General features: G+C 47.8%; 1 protein-coding gene across 15 annotated transcripts in view; it reads left to right on the top strand.

The window, feature by feature from the left end:
• FUBP3 (far upstream element binding protein 3) overlaps positions 1-24398 on the top strand; it is a 59060-nt gene that overhangs the window by 28447 nt on the left and 6215 nt on the right. For 9 of the 15 annotated variants that reach the window (XM_520317.7, XM_063787486.1, XM_016961872.4 and 6 more), the window contains 13 exons: positions 2272-2305; positions 4775-4824; positions 5275-5346; positions 6608-6665; positions 8675-8837; positions 10121-10219; positions 12657-12761; positions 15019-15121; positions 15924-16024; positions 18668-18809; positions 22890-23050; positions 23819-23892; positions 24204-24284. In XM_520317.7, the coding sequence (XP_520317.3) occupies positions 2272-2305; positions 4775-4824; positions 5275-5346; positions 6608-6665; positions 8675-8837; positions 10121-10219; positions 12657-12761; positions 15019-15121; positions 15924-16024; positions 18668-18809; positions 22890-23050; positions 23819-23892; positions 24204-24284 (1243 nt within the window). Of the gene's footprint in view, positions 1-2271; positions 2306-4774; positions 4825-5274; positions 5347-6607; positions 6666-8674; positions 8838-10120; positions 10220-12656; positions 12762-15018; positions 15122-15923; positions 16025-18667; positions 18810-22889; positions 23051-23422; positions 23556-23818; positions 23893-24203; positions 24285-24398 lie in introns of all 15 variants that reach the window. The other 6 variants (XM_016961870.4, XM_063787488.1, XM_063787487.1 and 3 more) reach the window with 2 other exon arrangements.

Here is a 24398-nt window from a genome sequence, read left to right as displayed (position 1 = left end):
ATCTAACTGCTGGTTTTCATTTTTAGGCAGCAAATGGGAATGTTCCGAAGGGAATGAAACTGCAATCACATGTTTCAGCCTTGGGTGGACTCCAGCATTTGCATGGAGGAGGGAGATGATTTATCCTTCCTAAGCATCTGCCAGCTCGGAGTTGACTCTGGACTTGAACCTGATTTCCTCTCAGTGATGCGGCTCTCAGCAGCCCATCTATCTGTGGGATGATAGTGTGAACATTTTCATCTCTGGTCATTATGAGTGCCTCCACCGTGGCTGGCAGGAATGGTGTCATGTGCGTGGCACCTGTAACACATACTTTGCCAACAAAAAGGAATTGCCATTTTTGTGATGAGCACAAAATTTCAAATGGCTTTTGAACAGGAGCCCTCTGAATATTCTTGTGAATCTCAGGAAGTTCTTTATGGTAGCACTGCCCTTTGTTTCTGTGGCTTTTCTGGCTGAGACAGAAATTTCTGAAGATCATCGGCCCTTTGACATCCTTTACCAAACAACGCAGTGGACCAGAACCCACGGTGCGGCCTCATTACCCCAGCTGAGGAATGCTGAGCACCTCTCCTCTGTGTTCTCATCATTTCAAGACATTTTAGTTCTTCTGGCTTCAGTAGATTCTTTACCCACTAAGAGGGGAATTCTGATAGCAATCAGGGAAGCTGAGCTTGACCCATAAATGGGAACAGCTAACCAAGCTCACAGGTACTCTGTCGTTGACATTCTCCTTTGGTGTGTTTCTTTTCCTCCCCACTGCCCTATGTGGCCAACATACCTCCCTCAGGAATGTCTCAGCCCCAACATTATTCAGGGGCTGAGTCTGTGGTGAGGATTTCTTTCCTGACCTGGTGATTGTCCAGTTTTCATGCAGAATGGGAATTGTGAACACTACCTGTTCCAAGCAAGAATGTTTGTTATATTCAAACAGATAGGCAAAGAGAAAATTTTAAGAGTCAATAAAAAACAATTCTCTTATCCCTGAGATAAGCAGATTAATAGTGTCTAGTGTCAATATTTTGGCTGTAGACCATTATCTTGTTATTGATCCAGAAGAAATATGGTATTGACTCAGTAGCTTCGTTTGCTTTTTGCTAGCATTGTTTTGCTCTGCTTTTTCTTCTTTTTAAATGTCATGGTCTGCTTTTTTTCCTTTGTCTCTTTACTGTCCAGTCGGAGAATGACAGCAGTGAGTTTGAGCACAAGCAGAGCAGTTGGCTCCCTGTTCTGATTCAGATGGAGTTCAGTTGTCAAACCATTTCATTCTCTGTCCTCAAGTGGGTGTAATCGATCCTTTGCGACTTAGCTCATGTCCTTAGAATAACTTTCCCCAAAGACGTATTTCTGAATGCCCTTTTTAGCATCTTGTAAGGTGCATTTGGTTCTTTGTGATATGTTTAGGATTTGTATTTTTTCATTGTCTGCTGACTGTGTTTCCTGAGCTGCATTTTCCAAAAGAGAAACACTACAGAATCATTTTTGCTGATGGCTGGTGAAGGAGAGACACTCATCAATAGCTGAAAGAGGAGAAACTGGAACAAAAAGTGTAGCTAAAGTGGTTTTGTGGGAATGTGATTACAGAGTTGGTTTTAATAATAAGAGGCTGTTTGGCACCGTTGTCTTTGTGAAATGGGCTTGAAAGGCAGTTGCTCATTCTTAGTGTCCGCTGCACATGGACTGCTCTGGTGGGTCCGTGACGAGGCCTGTGGAGGTGGGAGGCTGGATCCTCTCCTTCAGATGCTTATGCTCTTGGGGGTGGGGGGGCCGGCGAGGGGGGCACCAGGGGGCGTCTCCTCCCCCGTGGCCAGGAGGAGCATATGTGCGTGTTCCTCATGACTACAGCTGCTGTGGAGCAGTCCTTAACAATGCATCCAAGGAGGGTAAATCTCCTCATTTGTTTTTAAAAGAGAAAGAAGGATCTCTTTCCACCTTTACATTGAGTTTGGATCCAGAGCAGGAGGGAGGTAGGAAGTTAGAGGGATTTAGGCTAGCAGGATTTTCTCCCAGGCCTCACAGCATGTGGACACACAGATCAATTTCTTATCCTGTGTTCAGCTGGACACTGGGTTACAGACTGTGTTGATCAAGATGTCCCCTCCTGTTTCATATCATATAACGCATTCATTTCAGCCACTGAGCCTAAATTACTGTTTGCTTTCTTTCTGCCTTTCTTTTCCACCCCACCCGAAATGGTAAGAATGGTAAGGATGAAGTTAGTTTATCCGTGCTAATGCTTTGATTTTTTTTTTCTCTTTCTCTTTGCCACAGTAGGTAACCAGTTAGGGGCCTTGGTACATCAAAGGTAAGCAGTGGGTTACGTTTTATTATTTATTGATCATTTCTAATTGTTTATTGATCCACCATCTGTACTAGAGTGCTAGAAAGTCAGAGGTTGAGAGTGTGAAAAAGCATGGGTTAGGCTTCTTTAAGACTCGAGTTTTTTGCTAGCCATTTCCAAGATAGTGTCAGCTCAGGGATAAACTAATACAAGGCATTAAAAATCAGCCATTATTGCAGTAACTTAAAATACTTGTAGAAGATTGGAGTTGCTCTTTCTACCAATGTACATTTAATTTAAAAGGAGAGAATGAGATTTTCCCACCTGGTTTTGTGGTGGTGCCAGTATTTTATTAATCCTTAACCCCTTCACCTGAGAAGAGACACCTCGAAGTGTGAGGGTCAGACACTCACAAGAGAATGCTTTGGGTGCCCAGGGAGTATGGGTGGGTGGCTAGTGCGTGGTGAGGAGGCCAGAAGCCAGGGTTCCATCCTTCCGAAGTGGTAGGGACTTGCCAGAGAGCCTCAGCCCAGCTGATTCTCTGTTTCTGTGTCCCCTCATAGCCTTCTGTCAAACGTAGAAGATTTAGAGAGATACAGAAAGAGCCCTGAGTTTTACAAAGGCCAATCTGTAAGATGGGGTATGTGTGGTCATAGTGTATCGCCCTTCAAACAGGGAAAAATATACAAGAAACTGCCACAGTTTCTCTTCTGGAAGGATGAATTTTGTGCTATGTATCTGTTGCTGTAACATATCCTTAACCTATCAGCAAAACAATTCTGTCATCTTGTATTCTGCCTAGGTGTTTGGGAGTTTCTAGAAATTACCGGTCATCAGTTAAACAAAAGTTTTATCCTGGGGTTTTTTGTTGTTGTTGTTGTTGTTATTGTTGTTTCTTTGTTTGCTTTGTTTTGTTTGTTGATGAATTGAAAAATTTAAATGAGGTGATCGTTGGTATCAAATGCTGACTTTCCTATCAAGCCATAACTAGTCAGGATTTTCTTTTCCAAGGTGTTTCTATTTTGTACCTTGGACAAGTTTCAGCCTTGCATTTAGATTAGAACGTTTTCTTCCTGGAAACCCAGAGCAGTTCGTCTTGGAATGTTTCTTCCTCAGAGTTGGCTGAAGTGTTCCTTAGGGCCAAGGGCTGCCTGGGCCTCGTTACATTTTGTATTGCAGTAGTGTTGAAGCCCCTCTAGTCAATTCCCAGGTAATATTTTCTGAGAGTAGACAGAATAGACAGCTCATGCTACACATGGTGTGAGCAGCAGCCTCCTGGCCACACGCACAAGAGCCCTGTCATCCCTCGTAACAGGGTCAGGAAGCACATCCTGACAGGGACCTGGCTTCTGCTGCAGGACGCGTTGGGACAGCAGGGCTTGGCATTCACATCCATGGTGTTACTGATTAGGAAGCTGGGAATGAATTGCCTGATTTGGGGAGAACACATATATCGCAAGAGGTGGAGAGAATCCCGTCTTGTTCATAAGCTTGAGGGTGTAAACTCCCTCAAGGAGGGAGGGAGAAGACTGTTTGTTCCCATCAAAATGATACAGTGGCAAGTGCTATTTATGCTATAGCATTTCTTTTAAGTGATGCACTTTCCCTAAAAATATGCACTTATTCAATCCTTTCTGTGATGGGTAAAAACCCAGCTGTGTGAGAGATGTTTAAAAATGCTTGCCTTTTTTTTTTTTAAACTACTTGCATTTAGCATCCTCCCAAGGTAAATGCTGAGATTTAATTGCTTTCTGGGGTGTTGGGCAAATTGGACATTGTCCACAATAGACTGTATGGCAGATTTGAAGGTTTGTTGAAAAAAGCCAGTGCAGTAGTAGTTTAAAAAAAAAAAAAAAGGCACATAATGGATGGGATAGCATTTAACAGAAGTACCTTGCAGAGTAAGTGAGGTAATTATTCTGTTCTGGTCAACACTGATTACGCCTCCATCGGATACTGGTTCCATTTGGGGCGTCTCACCGTTAAAAACATCCATAAATTAGAAGGGAGGCCAGAAAACAATAAAAAGATTGGGAAACAAGGGATGTTGAAGAAAAGTTGGATATCTCTTCATCTAGAGAGGACTCCGCAATAGAAGTCTAAACATCTCCCAAAACCCTGGAGGACCTTTCAGTGACCTGGGATTGATGGCCCGTTGGTTAGAGAGCACCTAACCAGGCAGAATGAGGCAACACTGAGAGGTGCTGTATGAAGAAAAGACAGCTGTTAGAGGAGGTGATGGTTTCATGAAAACCCTGACGTTTCTTCCTCTGACACAAGGAGATGAAAGGCTTAGATCTTTGGAAGGAGTGATTGACCAGAGGGTTCATTACGTGACACTCTTTGTAGGTGGTGGTGGATTTGTTGGCCAAATTGGCCTGATGTATTTTAAGCTTTTATCATGCAACATTGCCAGTATGGGCAGTTTGGGGACCTAAAATGGCTGCAAAAGTCTGTATTCTGTATTTTTTCCAAAATGTTCTTTGTTTTTAGGACGGTAATAACGGAAGAATTCAAAGTGCCTGACAAAATGGTTGGATTTAGTAAGTATCCACGTTGTCTAGTTTTTCCCTGATTCCTGTCTCTTCTTTTTCTCTCTTTTTTTCTGAGCTGCTTTGCCAGGATGTTCTTTTTGTTTTAATCTCTCTTGTGAGTATCACCTGTAGTAGAATGCTTTGCACATGCCATTCCCCACAGCTCTGAAATGCTGCAGGTCTCTTCAGGCTGAGGGAGAAACCAGAGCACTGGACTGTGGATGTCCCTCCCTTCCCCACCTCTCCCCACCTCAGCTCAGATCCCCTCTGCCTGTAGGCTGTTTCACAAGGGCTTTCTGCTGCCATCATGCCCAAAGAGTGGAGATGGGCTCACGGGGGCCAACTCGATGTGTAGTATTGTGAGCCAAGCGTCACAGTTTGTGGAATTAATTCAGTCATTCATGCGTGGTGAAATATGGAATAGGGGCGTGTATTCTGACCCTGTTCAATTTGTTTCAGTTATCGGCAGGGGAGGTGAGCAGATTTCACGGATTCAAGCAGAATCTGGTTGCAAAATTCAGATTGCTTCAGGTAAGGGCTTTTTAAAAATAGATATCAATTTTATAGAAATTAGTATTTTGCAAAACTTTCCAGATTCGGTACTTTGCTTGTTGCTTGGGTAAGTATATGCGATTAGTGTTTTCCTTGCACTTTGGGAGTTGGACTCCTAAATGAGAACCAGAAGGATCAGAGCAAAGGTGGGCCCGGAGATAAGGCCTCCATCTGGCTTCTAGGGTAAACCCTCCCTCAGCTCTGTGGCCAGACATGGCCCCTTCCCAAACACCTGCCACTCTAGGACCTATGTTTTCTGCACCAGAATGTTATGCCAGACATAGTGGCATAGTGGGGCCTGTAGGAATCCTATGGCTTTGGGGTCACTCCTTGACTACATGCATCAGGGGAGGCTCCCATGGATGAGACTGTCCCTTCCCTTTGTGGGAAGAGGATAGCTGGGGGTCCTGGCTGAATTAGCACTCACTGAACATGTTTTATGACCTTTCCTAGCTGGGTCCATTTTGACCATGCAATATGGAGAGAGATGGAGTGAAGAACAATTTTTTATTTTATTTATGGTTTTGTCATCTAATTTGAGCTTGACCTCTTTCCATTGGAAAGGAAGGGGTTTGAAGGACATTTGACTAGAAAAATGTCCTTTTAAAAGATACTTATTACAGTGTCTTGAAGGCAGTAACTCCTGTTAGCTATTTCTCTTTCATTTTTTTTGAGGAAGGATTTTAAGAAGCAAATTTTTTCAGGAACAAAATGAGGCATCACGTGTGGTGTTAGAAAGTAACGTGTTTCTCTCGTTAAATGGCCCAGTTCCACATAGATGTCACTGATCTCTTGGGACATTCATGCAGTAACTGGTATGGTCCTGATGTGCGTGTCATGAAGTTCCTTCCTAGAGTACTAGTTTACTTGCCGTGTGCAGACAAATGACCATTAAACTACAAATGGAGAAACTGAGGAACAGCACGATAAAGTGACTGAAACAATTACTAGCATGTGAGTGGGTCAGAAGTGAAGCTGAGATGGGTAATCAGGACCAACTCACAGACCTCTGTCATGTCCTTCTAGCTTCCCCTGTGGGACTTGTTTCTACTTCGAGAATCTAGGGTGGAGCTGCCAGCTTAATATTCTGTCCACAAGTGGAAGCAAACTGTCTTTTTCTGGGAGCCTGGGCCTCTGCAGGGCTGGCGTAGGAAGCAGCCCTAGAGAGAGCCTTACAGAGGCAGAGGTGCATGTGCCCGGTGCCCACCAACACCCCTCATCTTCTTGATTCTTCTTATAGAGAGTTCTGGGATTCCAGAGAGGCCCTGTGTACTTACCGGAACCCCAGAAAGTATTGAGTAAGTTTATTTTATTTACTTTTTCTTTCACTCTTCTTCCTCCTTCCCCAAATGGGGAGAAATGGAAGGGCAACACTGTTACTGAACACTGAGTCTGTGCTGCAGTCTGGCCACACAGGTAGATAATTCCACAGGAAAAGAATCTGGGAGGTTACTGTGCCAGGGGTTTTTGTTACCTTAAATACACGAGATATCACATTTGTTCTAAACCCCACAGCTGTCATAACATCTACTTCAAACCAGGGTCTCAGGAGTGTACATTCACCCCACCTGAATGCTCTAATCAACTTACTTCTTCCTTGTTAACACCTCCTTTACCTGAGCAGGTCTGGATTAGTAAGCCAGTCACTTGGTGAGCTACTGAGAATCCTGGTACCAGGTCTTTTGGCTGGAGGCTGATCCCGTTACCCTTCTGATATTTGTGAACCAAATGAATCAACTCTTCGTGACTTTGCTCTACTCAGAGGGCCGTACGGACTGGCCAGAGGATGTCTTGACTTTTGGCGCCCTTGCAACAGCCTTAAGACTAACATTGCTTTCCTACCCTGTTACTCACATACTCAGAACCTTATACCAGGTGCAGGTGTCATAAATCCAAGAATCTCCTGGGAAAGGGAAACATACTGACTTAGAGCCTGCTCACTGTCCTTCAATCTACGGAGCAGCACTGCATTTGCGGACAGGGGTGCTAAGATTATATCTGACTCAATAGGTAGGGTTGTTTTATTGTTTCCATTTCTCAGGGAGTCTAGATGAGCTTAAATTCTCTTGTTCTGCCATCACATTGCAAGCAGTGAACCATAATAAATATCGCTGGCAGGTGTGCATTACAGGGCAACTGGATGGTTTGCTGGAGTCAAAGCATTTTTCTTCCAACACAGGTTAATCTAGTACACAAGCAAAATATTAAAAAGCTGCTGTAACTGGGAAGATACACGAAGCTGATTCTGTACACAAAGGCTCAAGACTACAAAAGGCAACATCTATTTCCTGCCTTTCTCTTCTTTCTTCCTACTCTTCTAACCATTCCTGCTTCCTGTCTACCCAAGGAGCAGAGGCAGTGGGATTATAACTTCAGGAGGAAACAAATTTCATTGTCTTCAGTGAGCAGCACAGCTAGCCTGTTTAGTAGCTGAATTCTTCTCCATTAGAGAAACCAAAAAGCAGATTGTGTGTGGCAATTTAGAGAATCAATACGAGAAATAACAACCAGGAGAAATTCTGGTGCAGAAAAGGAAATTGGCACAGCAGATGACTTTGGTGGTCTGTGCTGTGCTGTCACAACATTGCAGTTGCCCTCCCCCGCTGCCCAAGAAACCAACACAAATAGCAGGACACGTGACATGCAGGGTCCCAACTTGGCTGCCATGGAAAGCCCAAAGCAGGTGTCTGTGAGTGCACAGCTGCATCCAGCACCGCCTCCCCCTTTCCCACCTCTTGGAACCAAACTGGGATTCATAGCCTTACCTTAAAAGTCATAGAGCAGTGTTGTTGGTTATGAAGAAGAAGCGTGGAGTATGGGAGTTCAGACAGTGAGTACTAATCCTTGCTTGCTTTCTTCCCATCTTTCTCATTGCTGGCTCTCTCTCCTGCCTGCATTTATTTAACAAATGTATATATTGAGTCTACTCTGTGAGAAGGGTCATGTTGGATGGGGGAACAGAGAGATGTAAAGGGATGAAAGATGGTCTCTGCCTCCAGAGCAGCCGGCATCCTAATAGGAGATGACACCTTTGTGGAGACACAAGCATGAGCAGAGGGCAGGCTTGAAAGGGGCGGCAAGGCTCTGTGTCACAGCGTTGGTACTGTGGTGTGTGTTGCTTTTAAATTCCAGCCCGGTAGCGTGGCGGATGGCAGAGAGACCTCCGGGTTGTGGGGGCAGGAGCTGGAGCTGGATGGAGGGCTGCCCTGACTCCCGCAGGTTTTTCCCTCAGTGCTATTTCCCTGTCTTGCACACTTAGAGCCTCCATTTAATGCTGGTTCTCTTGTGGTTCTTTTCCCTCCCAAAGACAAGCCAAACGGCTCCTGGGACAGATTGTGGACCGCTGTCGAAATGGACCTGGCTTTCATAATGACATAGACAGCAACAGCACAATCCAGGAGATTCTCATTCCCGCATCTAAAGTGGGTCTGGTCATCGGCAGAGGAGGGGAAACAATCAAGCAGTTGCAGGTGTGTGAGCCCGGAGCACGGAGCACAGCGGCCGCTCGCAGCAGGTCTTCAGCTTCCTGGCCCAGGAGATCTGCTTACGGCTGGCATTCCCTGGCTGGGCTGGCTTTGTGCAGCATTGTGCTGAGGCTTCCTTCCTCCATTTGACAGACAGCTTCTGAACATACACCACGGCCACGTCTGATGCCAAATATGATGCCAAGTACTAGGGCAGGTGTGCCCTATCAGGGGCCCCAGTGAACTTTGAGCAGCCTTTTTGGCAGTGAGCTCTGTGAGGGCTGCTTTTATCATCATAGGACAGCATCTCAGATAAAAGTGCAGTATTTGGAGTCAGAGGCTCTGACCCAGCATTCTTCCTCCCTCATTGATTGATCTTAAATGTGCTCATTTACTTTTTGAAGGTTCAGGGTCTTTGTGTGTCAAAAGGGGCAAGTGCAGGCTTCACTGTTGTGATGGAGCTAAAATAATAGCCGTTCTTTTCTTTTTATGTAAGAGCCTGTTACTGAGTGAATGTTCCATGAGCATTAGCTGCTGTTAGTGCCAGAATCCCTCATCTGAGACTCTCGGGACCAAACGGGTTTCAGAATTTAACACTCCCAGCAAGTTCTGGGGTTGTACCCTGAAATCAGATGCATATTTCTGTAGCTAAATAGAATAATACACTCAGAGAAAGGCAAAAAATACACTGACATGAGTTCAGTTTTGCTGCCAAATGAATTATAAGTAAACTTTCTTTCAGAAAAGGGATTTTGCAGTTGCGAGTAAAGGATTGTGGCGTCCCTTGCGTGCCATCTCATAACCTGGTCCTTGGGTCCTGGTTGTAAGGATGGTATCCTAATGTAGACTCAGGGAGTTTATCATTTGGGATCCCAGCCTCCCAGTTTTGGTCCGCCACTCATTAGCTCTGGACCTAGGGCCGTATGTGCTGAAGTAGAAAGATGGCAGGACTTGACTGTCAGTTCCACAGAAGTTCTAATCACATAATGTCAAATGGAGTGTGTGCCAAGTGCCTGGCATTCAGTGAAAGTAGCTCCTTAGTGCTTAGATGCTCCAGGGACTGGAATCATTTTAGGAGATGGTTTTACATCTCGCATTTGGACATGGTCTTACCCGACCTATATGTCTGCTGTCACAGAAGCCAGCTTCATGGCCCAGGTTGGAAGGCAGTCCCTGGTGGTAGGTGGGATGTGCGCTTATTGTGGGTGTGACTGGGTCCGATTTTGTGCTGCCCTGCATTTCATGCCCTGCATTATTCATGAGGCTGTGCTGGTGTGTGTTCCCCACAGGAGCGGACAGGGGTGAAGATGGTCATGATCCAGGATGGCCCATTGCCCACGGGAGCAGACAAGCCTCTTCGTATCACTGGAGATGCATTTAAAGTACAGGTAGGAAAGTGCCATGGGTTGGGTGAGTCCTGGCTGTTGGGGCTATCACTCGGTGGTACCCTAGAGCTTTTATCTTCCTCAAGTAATTGTGAAACTGGCAGCTCCGTTATTGAAGGTAAACTGTTCTCAACAAAGTTTGGTGATGAAAAGAATCTAGGTTTGTGCTGCCCAAAACCAGAGTCCTTAGCTACTTGTGGCTATTTAAATTCACTCAAATTAATAAAAACTGAGCTCCTCATTTACACCGGCCGTATCTCAAATGCCCAGTAACACCTGAGGCTGGTGGTGACTGTTTTGGACTGTGTGTGTGCAGAACATTTCCGAGCTCTTGCTGGAGGCACGGCTCGGGACAGTTGGTTTTTTGTTTTGTTTCCCCCACGTCATCTTTCCAGGTGCAGTTTTGATTTGCTGACCTGGGGTCAGCTGAGATATAGGCTCTGCTTGGCGTTTACTTGCTCGTTCTCTTCTGGGCTTATTTTGCAAGCCCTTCAGCTAAGGTTGGAGGTGAGCACAGGGTGAGCACCAGAGCCACCCAAGTGCCTGGGCACCCTCAGAGCAAGTGTCCTGCACCCCGAGCTGCCAGGCGGGACAGCCCCGCTGGCTGGAAGCAGTAAGGGACTTGGTTTTCTATCCCCTGGGGTGGTCCTGTCCTTCCAACTCTTGCTAGTAGCGGGAATTCAACTGGGCGGAGGGTGTAGGGTTTTTGTCTGTCCTCAGTGAAACACAGATCTACTTTTTTCTGCCACCTGCAGCCTGTCTTGCCATTGCCACATTCAGAGTAGCTCCGGGGTGATGCTCCTTGGTGAGCCAGGCCACCATCAAGAATGGGTCTTCTCTGGGAGCATTGGGTTTTGATCAGTGAAAGTATCCAGTCCCTGGCAAAATATTGCCCCCAGTTCTGAACCCTGTCCTTCAGCTAAGCTGGTCAAGGTACACCTGTAAAATAACAGCTTTAGAACAGGAGTGAGGGCAGTGGTGGGTATAGTTCTGCCTGGGGACTCCAGTCAGTGATACGGTTGTTCACTTCCATCGGGCCAGAGTCCCCATGCGCTGCCTCCTCCAGAGCTCCCAGCCTTCTCTCAGTGTGAACAGTTGGGCATTTAAGGAACCAGATTGCCTCTCGCCTTTCCCCACCCTGCTCAGCGTCCGGCCGTGGGCTCCAGTACTGTGATGGTGTTGGATCCAGGCCTGTGGGCGGCCACAGAGTGCCTGCCTCTTGGCTGCCCTCCCTCAGAGGCCTTCTTTTTCTATCACAGCCTTTGATGGTGTCTTTTGTAGGGAAAAACCCCAAGCAAAGAATATATCATTAATGTCCCATAAATTTGCAGGAAAATAATTTTAACTTAACGGGTTTTAGTGATTTTTAAATTTTAAAACTGTATATTTCATTTTTTTTTTTTTTTCATTTAGGAGATGGAGCCGGCTGTACTTAGGGCACCTATATATCTCTTCAACCTGCCTAACATTTTGCTGTATGTGTGTGCATGTGTGTGTGTTTCTTTACCATTGAAGTGGCAGATGTTATGACACTACCCCTAAATCCTTAAGCATGTGTCTCCTAAGAATAACCAGGCCTAAGAAAACTGTACTTCTGAAACATTATCTGGTATCCAGTACATGTCCAGATTTCTGCAAATGTCCTAAGGTTGTCCTAAGATTCAAATTGCTGACGGGTTTGTTTTGTTTCTTCCTAGACACAGTTCTCACATTCCCTTGAGTTGTAAGGTACAGTAGGTCTTTAGTGCAGATTCCTGTGTGGCTGGTACTGGCATGGGTTGGCCAACATGCAGTGATAGACTTGCCAACTGTGTGTTTTGGGGAGAAGGACACTTGAATCTGCCTGGGATATAGTGACGTCCACAAGGAAGTCTCACCAGTAGGTTATAGAAATAAGATAGGCTTGCCCTTTTGTTGTTGTTGTTGTTGTTTGTTTAAAGCAATGTGTTTGGCTTTCAGCCTTTTCTTTTTAACTTACTGGAGTGCCTCTGTGTTGTAAAGCCTTGGCAAAGTTCTCTGTCTCATGGACCTGCCCTCAGTGGGCGCTCTTAGACACCCCTTCCTGCTAGAAAGAAATGGCATCAAGAAACACCTAGGTCAATCCACTTTATTGATCAGAAAGAAAAAGATTTAAAAATGTAAAAACACCTAGGGGTGATAGGAATCCATTTCTGACCACACGCAGATGTGCTCACCCAACTGAGGCTTTTTATAGAAGGTGGACCCTTCCCCGTGTGGACATTTGGGCAGTGGAAAGAACACATCACTTAAGATACGATCCACACATCCCCCTACATGTCCCATAAGCAATAAGTGAATTGTCCTACAGCTGAGCGCCTTTAAACCCAAGTTAAGAGGGTTTGATCTTGAAATTTCACCTGGTGATGTATCTTTTTTTAGGAATTTTTTCTCATAATGCTTTTTGTTTGTGTTTATGCAGCAAGCAAGAGAAATGGTACTAGAGATTATCCGAGAAAAAGACCAAGCTGACTTTCGGGGTGTACGCGGCGATTTCAACTCTCGAATGGGAGGAGGCAGTATAGAGGTATGCTTACATTACAGGTTAGTAGGCAAATGAGATGAGGGCTAAAGTTGTAGGTCACACTTTTGTTAGCTCTTTAACCCTGAGCAAGTTAGTTAAGTTTTGTCTCAAAACCTTAAGAATTCTCTGGCTCCTTAGGGTGGGTGTGAGGGTGGACTGGAACAGCAGCAGCCTGCAGTGAGGGAGCTGGCTACACTTCAGGGCATGGGGCCATTTCCCTCGGTTTTGAAGCTTTGCTTTAGAGAGTAACCAGTTGCCCAGGTAAAAACCAAAGTTCAGGTTTTCTTGGTGATGTATGTCATGATTCTGTCAAACTCGGCAGCCTGTGTTTATTGATGAGGTTGCAATGGGGTCAGAATCTATCCTAGAGAATGAAATTTTGTTGTATGCGACAACATGGATGAACCTTACAAACAGTATGCTCAGTGCAATAAGACAGATACAGAACAAATACTGTACGATTCCACTTATCTGAGGCACCTAGAAGAGGCAGATGCATGCAGGCAGAAAGTAGCAAAAGCTGTCAGATGCTGGGGGAAGGAGGAGTATTGTTTAATGGATACAGAGTTGTTGGGGATGATGAAATGTTTTGGATATGGATGGTGGTGATGGTTACGCAACATTGTGAATGTGTGTAATGTCATTGAATTGTGTACTTACAAGTGGTTAAATGATAAATATTATGTATATTTTAGCCACAATAAAAGAAAAATGAAGGAAAAAAATGCATTTTAAAGAACCACTAGGGCTACGCATGGTGGTTCACGCCTGTAATCCCAGTGCTTTGAGAGGCTTAGGCAGGAGTACTGCTTGAGGCCAGGAGGTTGAGATCTGTCTGGGCAATATAGCCAGACACCACCTCTACCAAAACAAAAAAAAAAGTATTTTAAATTAGCCTAGTGTGGCACATTCCTATAGTCCCAGCTGTTCTAGAGGCTAAGGAGGGAGGCTCACTCCTCCCAGGAGATTGAGGCTGTAGTGCGCTACAGTTAACGCCACTGTAACCCAGCCTGGATAACAAGTCCAGCCCGGGTAACAGTGTGTATGGTGTGTTTATTAGAAGGCAAAATTACTATTTTTCATCTTTTATCTATAAGGCTTATTCATTTTTATAACCATTTTGATCAAATCTCAAATTGGATGCATTTAACAGTTAAGAATGCAGTTCAGGCCGGGCATGGTGGCTCACGCCTGTAATCCCAGCACTTTGGGAGGCAGAGGCGGGTGGATCACAAGGTCAGGAGTTCAAGACCAGCCTGGCCAATGTGGTGAAACCCTGTCTCTACTAAAAATACAAAAATTAGCCGGGTGTGGTGACGCGTGCCTGTAGTCCCAGCTACTCAGGAGGCTGAGGCAAGAGAATGGCGTGAACCTGGGAGGCGGTGCTTGCAGTGAGCATAGATGGTGCCACTGTACTCCAGCCTGGGCGACAGAGCAAGACTCTGTCTCAAAAAAAAAGAAAAAAGAAAAAAAAAAAGAACGCAGTTCAACCACAGTATTATTCCTAAAAGGGAAAAATGTCCTTTATTATATCATTTCCAAGAATGCACTATAATAAAAACTAAGTTGCGTGTTAAAAAAAAATGTGTCCTGGGCCGGGCGTGGTGGCTCGCGCCCATAATCCCAGCACTTTGGGAGGCTAAGACAGGCAGATCACTTGAGGTCAGGAATTCAAGACCAGCCTGGCCAACATGGTGAAACCCCATCTCTACTAAAAAATACAAAAATAAACTGGGCATGGTGGCGGGTGCCTGTAATCCTAGCTACTCAGGAGGCTGAGGCAGGCAGAACTGCTTGAACCTCAGGGGTGGAGGTTGCAGTGAGACAAGATCGTGCCACTGCAGGCTGGGCAACAGAGCGAGACTCCATCTCCAAAAAAAAAAAAAAAAAAAAAGTGTCCTGGCCAGACACAGTGGCTCACGCCTGTAATCCCAGCCCTTTGGGAGGCCGAGGTGGGCGGATCACCTGAGGTCTGGAGTTCAAGACCAGCCTGGCCAGCAAGGTGAAATCTCATCTCTACTAAAAATACAAAAATTCACCGAGCATAGTTGCCTGCGCCTGTTTTCTCAGCTACTTAGAGGCTGAGGTGGGAGAATCATTGGAACCCGGGAGGCGGAGGCTGCAGTGAGCTGAGATTGTGCCACTGCACTCCAGCCTGGGCAACAGAGCGAGACTCAGTCTCAAAAAAAAAAAAAAAAGTGCCCTTTAAAAAGACAGGTTTGTGAAAAGTTCTGATGTGGTTTGGTTTCTCTGTGCCTAGGTATCTGTGCCTAGGTTTGCTGTGGGGATTGTAATAGGAAGAAACGGGGAAATGATCAAAAAGATCCAGAATGATGCCGGTGTGAGGATTCAGTTTAAACCAGGTGGGTATGATGATTTGAAAATCCTTAGTGTTAAAAAAAAAAAAAAAACCTTAGTGTTAAAAGGATGATAAAACACCTTACAAAACAAGGGCTTGGCTATTGGTTCATGTGTATTCACCTTTCTCATCCTTGCAACATCCTGCTACCAGATGACCAATCTCAGTTTCTTCTCCCAGCCTTCTTTTCCCTCCCCGGATACATGTCGGTCACCTTTGATTTCCAGGCCTTTTTTCTTTTTTCTTCTTGGAGTATATGCATAGTATGTCATAAATGCATAGTATGTCAGCTTTTGATTTTGCCAAGTAAAATTTTAAAATATATATGTATAATTTTGATTTTATTAAATTGGAGATAATTTAAAACTACATACGAAAGACAAAACACCTTAGAATAAAGGACAAATTTTTAAATTTTATAAATTTGCCTTAATGAGCAAAATTTTCGACGTGGTCTGAAAAGAGGAAAACATGGCAGGCTCTTCTCTGGAAGCTGTTGCCATAGCTCTGCTCTGACTCCCTTGGCTTTTTTAAAGTCAAGCTTTGTTTTAGTTCTTTAATGATACATTTTTTTAAATGGCTATAATTGCATAAGAATTGAGCATTGACCTAAAACATGCAAAACAATATAATGACACACATTTTCCTATCACCCACATCACTCCAAAAGAGTCCCTGCAGCTGGCAGTATTCCTGTTGCCCCTTTTGGCACCGCGGGTGAGAATATTGATTGGGAATCAGATTAATCCTTGTTTCCTTCTAACGTTGGGCTTTTTTCTAATCCTGTCTCTCACCTGGCTCCTCAGATGATGGGATTAGTCCAGAAAGAGCTGCCCAGGTCATGGGCCCTCCGGATCGGTGTCAGCATGCAGCGCATATCATCAGCGAGCTGATTCTTACAGCCCAGGTGGGTCCAGCTCTGCGGAGTGTGAGTGTTTGGGCTGCAGAAGTGGAAAGTGCTACCCGGGGCTCTCGGTGCAGCACCATAGAGCTGTCACCCTGAGGCGTCTCAAGTCACATTATGGGAAACCAGCAGTTTCTCTACATCAGCCTCTTTCCTGCCTTCTTGGTATTTTTTTCTGCTCGTTAATTATTCTGCCTTTATTTACCTCACCATCTAGATTGCCTTTACACAGTAAGTTTCTGGCTATTTAAATCATGTGGGGAAATACCATGGAGATTGGTCGCCAAGTTTCAAATAATCAAGTGTATTTAATGTTAATCTGTGTTAGTGAAATCCAGTCTTAGTGGTAGAAGACACTTCAGGGTCCTCCAAAGTCCTAAAGCTGCCTTCATGCACTTGATTTCATGCACATCTTTGGACTGTGAGCCAGCCTGTGTGACAGTGCTAGGCACCCCTGTAACTGATGGTAGGACTGAGGATACATTTGAGAATGACCAGAACGGAAGAATAAAGCAAGAGATTGGAAATTATAGTCCCAGCTCTGCCATCAGTCATGTGACCTTGGAGCTGCCTTTGAACCTCTGGGTCTGGTGTTCCCGGCAGCAGACTCAGGGTGCTTTGCACCAGGCAGTGCTCTCTATGTGATCCCCTAAGAGCCATCTGATGGTTCTTACTCAAATTACAAATGTGTAGGCCCCCACCCCAGATCTACTGAATCAGCATTTCCAAGGGAGGGTCTTGGGTCTTCACTAGAGACCCAGGCAATTCTTAAGATTAGACAAGTTTATAAAACAGCCACTAAATCAAGCTCGTTCAGCCTGTGGGCTGCACGCAGCCCAGGAACAGCATTGAATGCAGCCCAACACAAATTCATAAACTTTCTTAAATTGTTACAAGATTTTGTGTGTGTGTGTGTGTGTGTGTGTGTGTGTGTGTTTTAAGCTCATCAGCTATCATTAGTGTTAGTGTATTTTATGGGTGGCCCAAGACAATTCTTCCAGTGTGGCCCAGGGAAGCCAAAAGATTGAACAACCCTGCTCTAAATGATCTCTAACATCCTTTTTTTGTAGCAAGAGTTTATGAACCTTGGCCAGGCACGGTGGCTCACTCTTGTACCCAGCATTTTGGGAGGCCGAGGCAAGCGGATCACCTGAGGTCAGGAGTTCGAGACCAGCCTGACCAACATGGTGAAACCCTGTCTCTGCTGAAAATACAAAATTAGCTGGACGTGGTGGCTCACGCCTGTAATCCTAGCACTTTGGGATGCCAAGGCAGGTGGATCACCTGAGGTCAGGAGTTCAAGACCAACATGGTGAGACCCGTCCCTACTAAAAATACAAAATTAGCCGGGCGTGGTGGCGCATGCCTATAGTTTCAGCTACTCAGGAGGCTGAGGCAGGAGAATTGCTTGAACCCAGGAAGCGGAGGTTGCAGTGAGCCAGGATCCTGCCATTGCATTCCAGCCTGGGCAACAAGAGCAAAACTCTGTCTCAAAAAAAGTTTATGAACCTTGCACTGCAGAGGCTGCGAGATGTTTGGGAGAAAACCTTTTCTTCGAGATCTGTGGCATACCCAGAAAGTTGACTGTGCGCTCGTGTGCGTGTGTGAACATCCATTCTAAAATTGCCTTGTTTACTTGGCAGTTGTCTCATAAGAGCAGAGTGCAGGGGAAAAGCGCTCCAATTGTCTCAGCTTTCTGCTGGTTTAGATTCTGGGTAAACGTTCACTTTACTCTTAATCAACATGAGCAGGTTTTGCCCACCATTTCTTCATGTGTTGAAAAGTCTATGCAGCTTCTCCCTTCCATGAAATAGCTCTTAGCTTGACCAGGTTCACCCTCCACATTTAAGAGAGTTTAAATACTGCAGCTCCAAAATGACTCCGCGGACAGCGGCTGGAATGAGACTTGCTGCCGTCTCAATGAAAGGGCTCTTCCTCTGTCCGCTGTTAGATTTAGGTTTTTCTCTCTGCTGGGTGAACAGTGGGAGAATGCTTCAGAGACTTCTCCAGCCCCACATGGGGAGGAGGCCTTGGCAGGTTCCCTCTGTTCCTCCCTTCTGAAGTATCCCTGAATGGTCACTCTTGAACCTGTTACTGCTGCTGCTGCTTGGGGGCACAACAGCCAAGAAGTTTTCTAAAACTGAGTAAAATCCGTTTATCCTTCTTGCTGACTGGAGTGCCAGGTGTTGTGACTCATAGCAGTGCCTGGTTGGGGAGGGTCAGCAGGCTGTGCATATCTGACTTCCCATAGGCCCAGTATGTGTCTGCCGCAGGAAAGAGGGGCCTCAGCTGCAAGGGAGAAAGCAGTTCTTGATGCCTGTAGATCGGGGCCCAGTGAGGAAAGCTCCAGGGAGAAAGGCCGCTGGGCTTCAGCCTTGGAGTTTGTGTCTGCCTATTTCTGTTGGATACATTTGAGCTGTTTATGTAACCGCGTGTGTTCGTCTGCACAGGTCCTCCCCAGATACACCTGTGATGGGTGTTAATTCTGGCTTGAAAGAGCCCTTCAGAATGGGAAGTGTGGAAAGGTGCTAGGTTCTAATGGGTGGCATTGATTACATCCCGTCACTTAACCTCCTCCCTGGAAAAGAGAGGAGCAGTGGTGCTGTGGCAGTGGCAGAGGTTGCTGCAGCCCTGTGATCTTTCCAGGAAAGAGACGGCTTTGGAGGCCTGGCAGCAGCCAGAGGAAGAGGTCGTGGCCGTGGCGACTGGAGCGTGGGAGCCCCTGGTGGCATCCAGGAGATAACATACACGGTGCCAGCCGATAAGTGTGGCCTCGTCATAGGCAAAGGTAAGAGGCAGCTGGGGTTTCACATCCCCCCTCAGCTGTTTGGCTTGAGGGAAGGCAGGTCACGGGACCTCCAGAACCTTTGGTGAGGTCCCTTTGCTGCTGCAGGCTGGGGCTGCCCGGTCTGGAGGCAGTAGGCACCTTCTGCCGAAACCCTGCTTGGCATGGTTCTCTGAGGCTGCTGACGGGCCTGTTGTGAGGAGCAAAGTATATTATTTCTGGTGAGTATGAAGAGACAGCAGTAAAACTCCCTGCCTGTTGAGGGCAGCTTAGCTTGGTGAAAAGATACCTTGCGCAAGATGGGGGGCCTTTGTCAGTCGACTGATTGGTAATTAACTCACCTCCAAGGAACTTAGAGGGACGGTTGAGACAGTATCCTCAGTGAAAATTCCTTCTCGACAGTGTGTCACTTGTTTCCCTTACCAGGTTTGAGTATTTGGTCTTGATCCGCATAACGTGAAAATGGTTTTTATCCTTTCTGCATATTTACCGTGAGTCACGGACTCTCTGTGGAGGGAAATAAACATTGATTTGTTAGTTTTTTCTGGGCATTTTGGAGAACATTAGGAAGAAACCCTCATTCCTGGCTACTGTAGCTCCTTCCTGTCCTTCACTGAGAACCAGGAGAGAGCAGCCACGTTTCTCAGCCATTGGCAGCAGTTCATCTTGGCTAGCCCTGGGACCCAGAAAGGCTACTGAGACCAGGGCCGAGGCTGTGGGGCCTTCCCAGTGTAGCAGCAGGGCTCGGCTTCCGTGGGGCTCTGAGCCAGGCCTCGCTGCCAGCGAGGGACTCCCGTTGTCACTGGGTTTCGTATTTGCCTTCATTAGATATTTGACAGCATGTGGAGAAAACAGTCGTCTCTCCAGAGTTTCTCAAATTTCTTTGATCACCAAATACCCCTTAGCTGCTTGAGGGGTGCTCGTATTGGATAGGCAGGACTTGGGGATGCTTCACCAGCAGAGACCTCCAGAGCTGGGCAGGTGGGAGCCCCCCCACACTCACCTCCCAGGAGCTGCCCTCGTCCCTGCTCATGGACACCGTGGGCTTATGCTCTTGCAAAATGCAAGAAACCGTGTTGTCTTTTAGACTGAACCACTCAGAGTTGGTAGGAACAATATGGGTTCGTGTTCATTTGCCGGCAGGTGTGCGGGCTGGTGAGTGTTTGGGGATATTGCAGGCTGCACCAGATGCTGCCAGAACTCCCACGCTACCCAGGCCGTCAGCCTGACCGCTGTGAGACTGCAGCTAGTTGATGCCTGTAGGTTGACGATTAGCTAGATCTAGATTTCTTGGCCTTTTGCAAACTATTTTGTCGGCGAAGTTTTCATTTGCTTGTGTCTCTAAACCCTGACTGAGCATTGTTGCCTCACCATGACAGGTTCTCATAGTGAGCCCTTGGTGCTCACAGAGCAGCCCCTCGTAGTTGGTCCTCCACAAAGTCATCCTGAGTGATTCCTAGAAAACAGCGATGAGAACGAAGCAGTAACTGGTCTGTGTCCCATGCTTGAATAGCAGCCTAAAGAAGCCTAATTAGCATCTCGGATATGGGAGGGTCTTCCTATGTCACACACACACCGCACTAAACACACACACACACACACCCCTACCCCTCAGGGCCCATGTGAGACATCTCTTTTCCTGGGCAAGGGAGAGAGGAGCCCCACGCAGCCAGGCCCATCTTTCCTTGGCCTCTGGCCTGGACAGACGCAGAGTCTCCCTGGCCCCTGCTGGATTTCCATGATAAACACAGCAACATTGACAGATAGCGCAGCCAGCCTGCTCTTGTCAGCCAGGCCTTTTAGCAGATTTGATTAATTGCTTTACGATTTCACGTCCAGCCAGGGGGCCACTGGTGGGGCACTTCTGCCCCCCATCAGGTAGAAGAATGGAGCGGGCTGCTGAATGAGTCTATAGACAGCCACCATGTGCCAAGCTAGTGACCTCATTTTGAAGGAAGATGAACTTAAATTAACTCCTTCTGGCCCCACGAGGTTTTGTGGCGCCTCCTCACCTTATTAGCATGTTCCCAAGGCCTGGGGATGAGGGGCCCAGTGGGGAGGGCCGGGGCCTCGGCTGTCTGGGGACTGCAGGATTCTCAGTCGCAGACACTCGTGTATTTGTGCTTTTGCCTCCAGACCAAGTGGATCTGGTTGGAGGCTGGTAGGGTTCCCTCGAGTCTTACGTGTGCCTGTGGAAATGGTCTCCATTTTGGTTTCTATTCTTTTTTATTATTTTTTATTTTTTTGAGATGGAGTTTCGCTTTTGTTGCCCAGGCTGGAGTGCAGTGGCGTGATCTTGGCTCACTGCAACCTCCGCCTCTGGGGTTCAAGCGATTCTCCTGCCTCAGCCTCCCGGGTAGCTTGGATTACAGCCATGCGCCACCACACCTGGCTAATTTTGTATTTTTAGTAGAGACGGGGTTTCTCCCTGTTGGTCAGGCTGGTCTCGAACTCCCAACCTCAGGTGATCCACTCGCCTTGGCCTCCCAAAGTGCTGGGATTACAGGCGTGAGCCACCGCGCCTGACCAAGTCTCTATTCTTTATTGCTCCCCAAAAAACATTGCCTAGGAGCCTGCTTTTCATGGTGCAGAGAAGATAAAATCCATGGCCTCCGAGTAAAGGGCAGAGGTAAAGGTCCCCTAGGAGGGGCTTGTACCGGCCCAGAGGAAATCAGAGCTGTGGGCGCTGGCCCAGTGTCCCCAGACAGGCGGGTCTGGCCAGGGTGGAAAATGCAGGGATGCTTCTCTGAAACTCCAGCAGGACCTTAAGGAAATCACAAGCACAACATTTGGTTTTGTTAGTTGTTTTTTAAATTTAAAACCATCCTAAACTTAACCAACGTCTTCTGCATGCGACCTTATCTGCATGTCATGTCTCCCGGCGTCTTTTCTCCCCCGTAAGGGCAGCCCCTGCTGCCTTCAGGAAGGACCACCTGCCTTTTTCATTCCTGGACCTCTGTAGAGTCCTGGCAAGACACCCTTGTGTCTGCCTTTAGCGTCCCCTCCCTACTGGCCCGATAGGCTGAGACAGGGCTTTTCTGGCAGTGGGTAGAGGGAAGCTTGGAGTGTTTGGAGGATTGTGGACGGTGTCTTGGTGAGGTGCCACATGGCATTTAGGGCCTGTTTTTTTGACTGTGGGCGTGGAGGAGGGGCCGACACTGGCCCCGGTCTTTGCTTTTGATCACCCAGGCTCGCTGCTGCCCTATACCAGCTTTGGAGCAGATTACCTTTTTCTCCACTTTTCCAAACTGTGCTCCAAGTTATCCTTGTATTCTGGCTCCTCCTAGCAACACTCCATCCCCCACAGAGTTGAGCAGAGCAGATCCGCAAGTTCTGTGAATTTCAGAAGAAGAATCCAACTATTGTTACGCTGCTGGAGCTTTTATTACGCAAATTTCATTAAGAGACTGAGACTCTCGCAGGTTTTTGAAAGAGACCAACTGAATTTTTGTTAGCCCCGCTCCACCCAGGTCTCTGTGACCTCCACCCCATCCTTGCACTGCCTGTCTAGACCGTCACCCCATGGAGGAGGCAGGGACTTGAGAAGTGACAGGGTGGGATACTGAAGGCCCGAGTGGGCTCCAGGCATGGTTGGGCCTGTGGTCATCTGTTTGGCCTATGGAGAAAGTTGCCCACAGCCAGGCTGAAGGCCCCATTGTCATGGAGGCGCCCTTGGCTCACCATTCTTGTGCTAAGAAGGGCAGTGCCATCCCTGGCTGGGCGGGAGCCCCACAGCTGGCCCCCAAGGGTGAGCTCCATGGTGTAGACCCACAGGCCTCAGCCCAGACCTGGTCTCTGGGCCACTCAGGACCTTCACATGGAGGTTTCACATGGCATCTGTGGCCTCAACTTGGCCTTGAGAGAAAGTCCAGCTTCACTCCAAACAGCTAGTTTTGCAAGTGAGAGAGCCCTGGGTTTAGTTGGAACCACTTTGGAGTAAATAGAGAGTACTTCTCTACTGTCAGGGCAAGTGCCGACGTGCACAAAATCCCCCCGAGTTGTCTTCTGGAGCCAAGTGCCCCAGAGCCTCAGGAGTTGCCGCAGTCTCTGCTTACTCTTCTGCCTGTGTTGTGCTGTCCACAGGGGGTGAGAACATCAAAAGCATCAACCAGCAGTCAGGGGCGCACGTGGAGCTTCAGAGGAACCCCCCTCCCAACAGCGACCCCAACCTGCGGAGATTCACCATCAGGGGGGTTCCCCAGCAGATCGAGGTGGCCAGGCAGCTCATAGATGAGAAAGTTGGCGTACGTACAGGGTCCTTCCCCCACCTGGCTTACTCATAGCTGTTTTCTTGTGGATGTCCAAGGTACCAGCTTTTCCCGCCACCTTGTGCTGCTTGTGCCTGTGGGTTCTCACATCACACGAGGGCAAGCCCCCTCCTGCTTTGCCGAAGGGGAGGGTCGGAGACCCAGGGAGTGCCAGAGCCAGGCCCAGAAGCAATGAAGGAAGCCTGGCAGGACTCACCAAGGCCGCAGCAGCCGAGGCCCCAGAGCCGTTCCCCTGCGGGCTTAGATGAGCGGCTGGGGCGGCAGCCTCCCCCCACGCTGCCCCGGGACTCCGCTGGCATTGCCCTGGCGGCCAGCCCAGCAGGCAGCTTTCATTGACTCTGGCTTTAGTTTCAGGCACCTCAAGGCAGATAAAGAAAGGGAGTGTTGATGGAGGACAGATGGGCCACTGCTCACCTCAATGGGGACGTAGAATGGCAGAAAGAGCCTTGGGCCAGCCTAAGTTGACGGGAGAGTCAAGCAGGTTGGTCCCTACCCCCAGGGTGATGCCAGGGCAGTTGTGGTGGTGCCAGGACTGGCTGTGTGGTGGTATTGGTCGCTGGAGGGCAGAAGCCATTTCTGCAGCGCAGCCTGCTGTGGGAAGGAAGGCTAGTGTGAGTGCGTAGGTGTCCTTACTTCACTCGACTCCATCCCCCCAAAAGCTGGGCTTTGCCTCGGGGTGGGCCTGGGCAGAGGAAAGAGGTGTGCAACCAACAGCGGGTGAGAGCTCCCTCTGTGCCCCCACAGGGGACCAATCTCGGAGCACCTGGAGCCTTCGGACAGAGTCCATTCAGCCAGCCACCTGCCCCACCTCATCAAAAGTGAGTCTCTTGCATCAGTCTTGCCTGGGAGAATTCACTCGCTCCCCAGAGATCCCCTGTCCTTTCCAGCTACTTCTAGGGAGTGCCAGCCAAGGCCTGAAGTTCTGGGCGTGGGCAGGACTCGTTTCTTTTCCTCTCACCAGCGGTCCCTCCGGCCTATCACTCACTGACCTCAGCGATGGGGTGGGAGCCTCTCAGAGGGCAGAGGGTCTTCTGTCCCGACCGCCCCCTCAGTGCCCTGGGGCTGCGGGGAGGGGACGAGCCCTCCGTTGTGAGGCGCTCAGTCTGTTGTTTCTTTTACCTTTTCCCAGTACCTTTCCTCCAAGGAGCTCCGGGTGCTTCCCAAACATGGCTGCCAAGGTGAACGGGAACCCCCACAGCACCCCTGTGAGGTAGGTGACCTGCTGTGACTCAGTTGGGGACAGACGGCACTAAGGTGGTCACTTGGCTGTTGCCGACAGGCAAGGGTCTGGTGATGCTTGGCTGGGGTGAGGGAGGTGAGCAGT

The sequence above is a fragment of the Pan troglodytes genome, chromosome 11 (assembly GCF_028858775.2).
Source record: "Pan troglodytes isolate AG18354 chromosome 11, NHGRI_mPanTro3-v2.0_pri, whole genome shotgun sequence".
Lineage (NCBI taxonomy): Eukaryota > Metazoa > Chordata > Mammalia > Primates > Hominidae > Pan > Pan troglodytes.
Note: the sequence above shows the minus strand (reverse complement) of the source record. Positions and strands in the feature narration are given on the sequence as shown.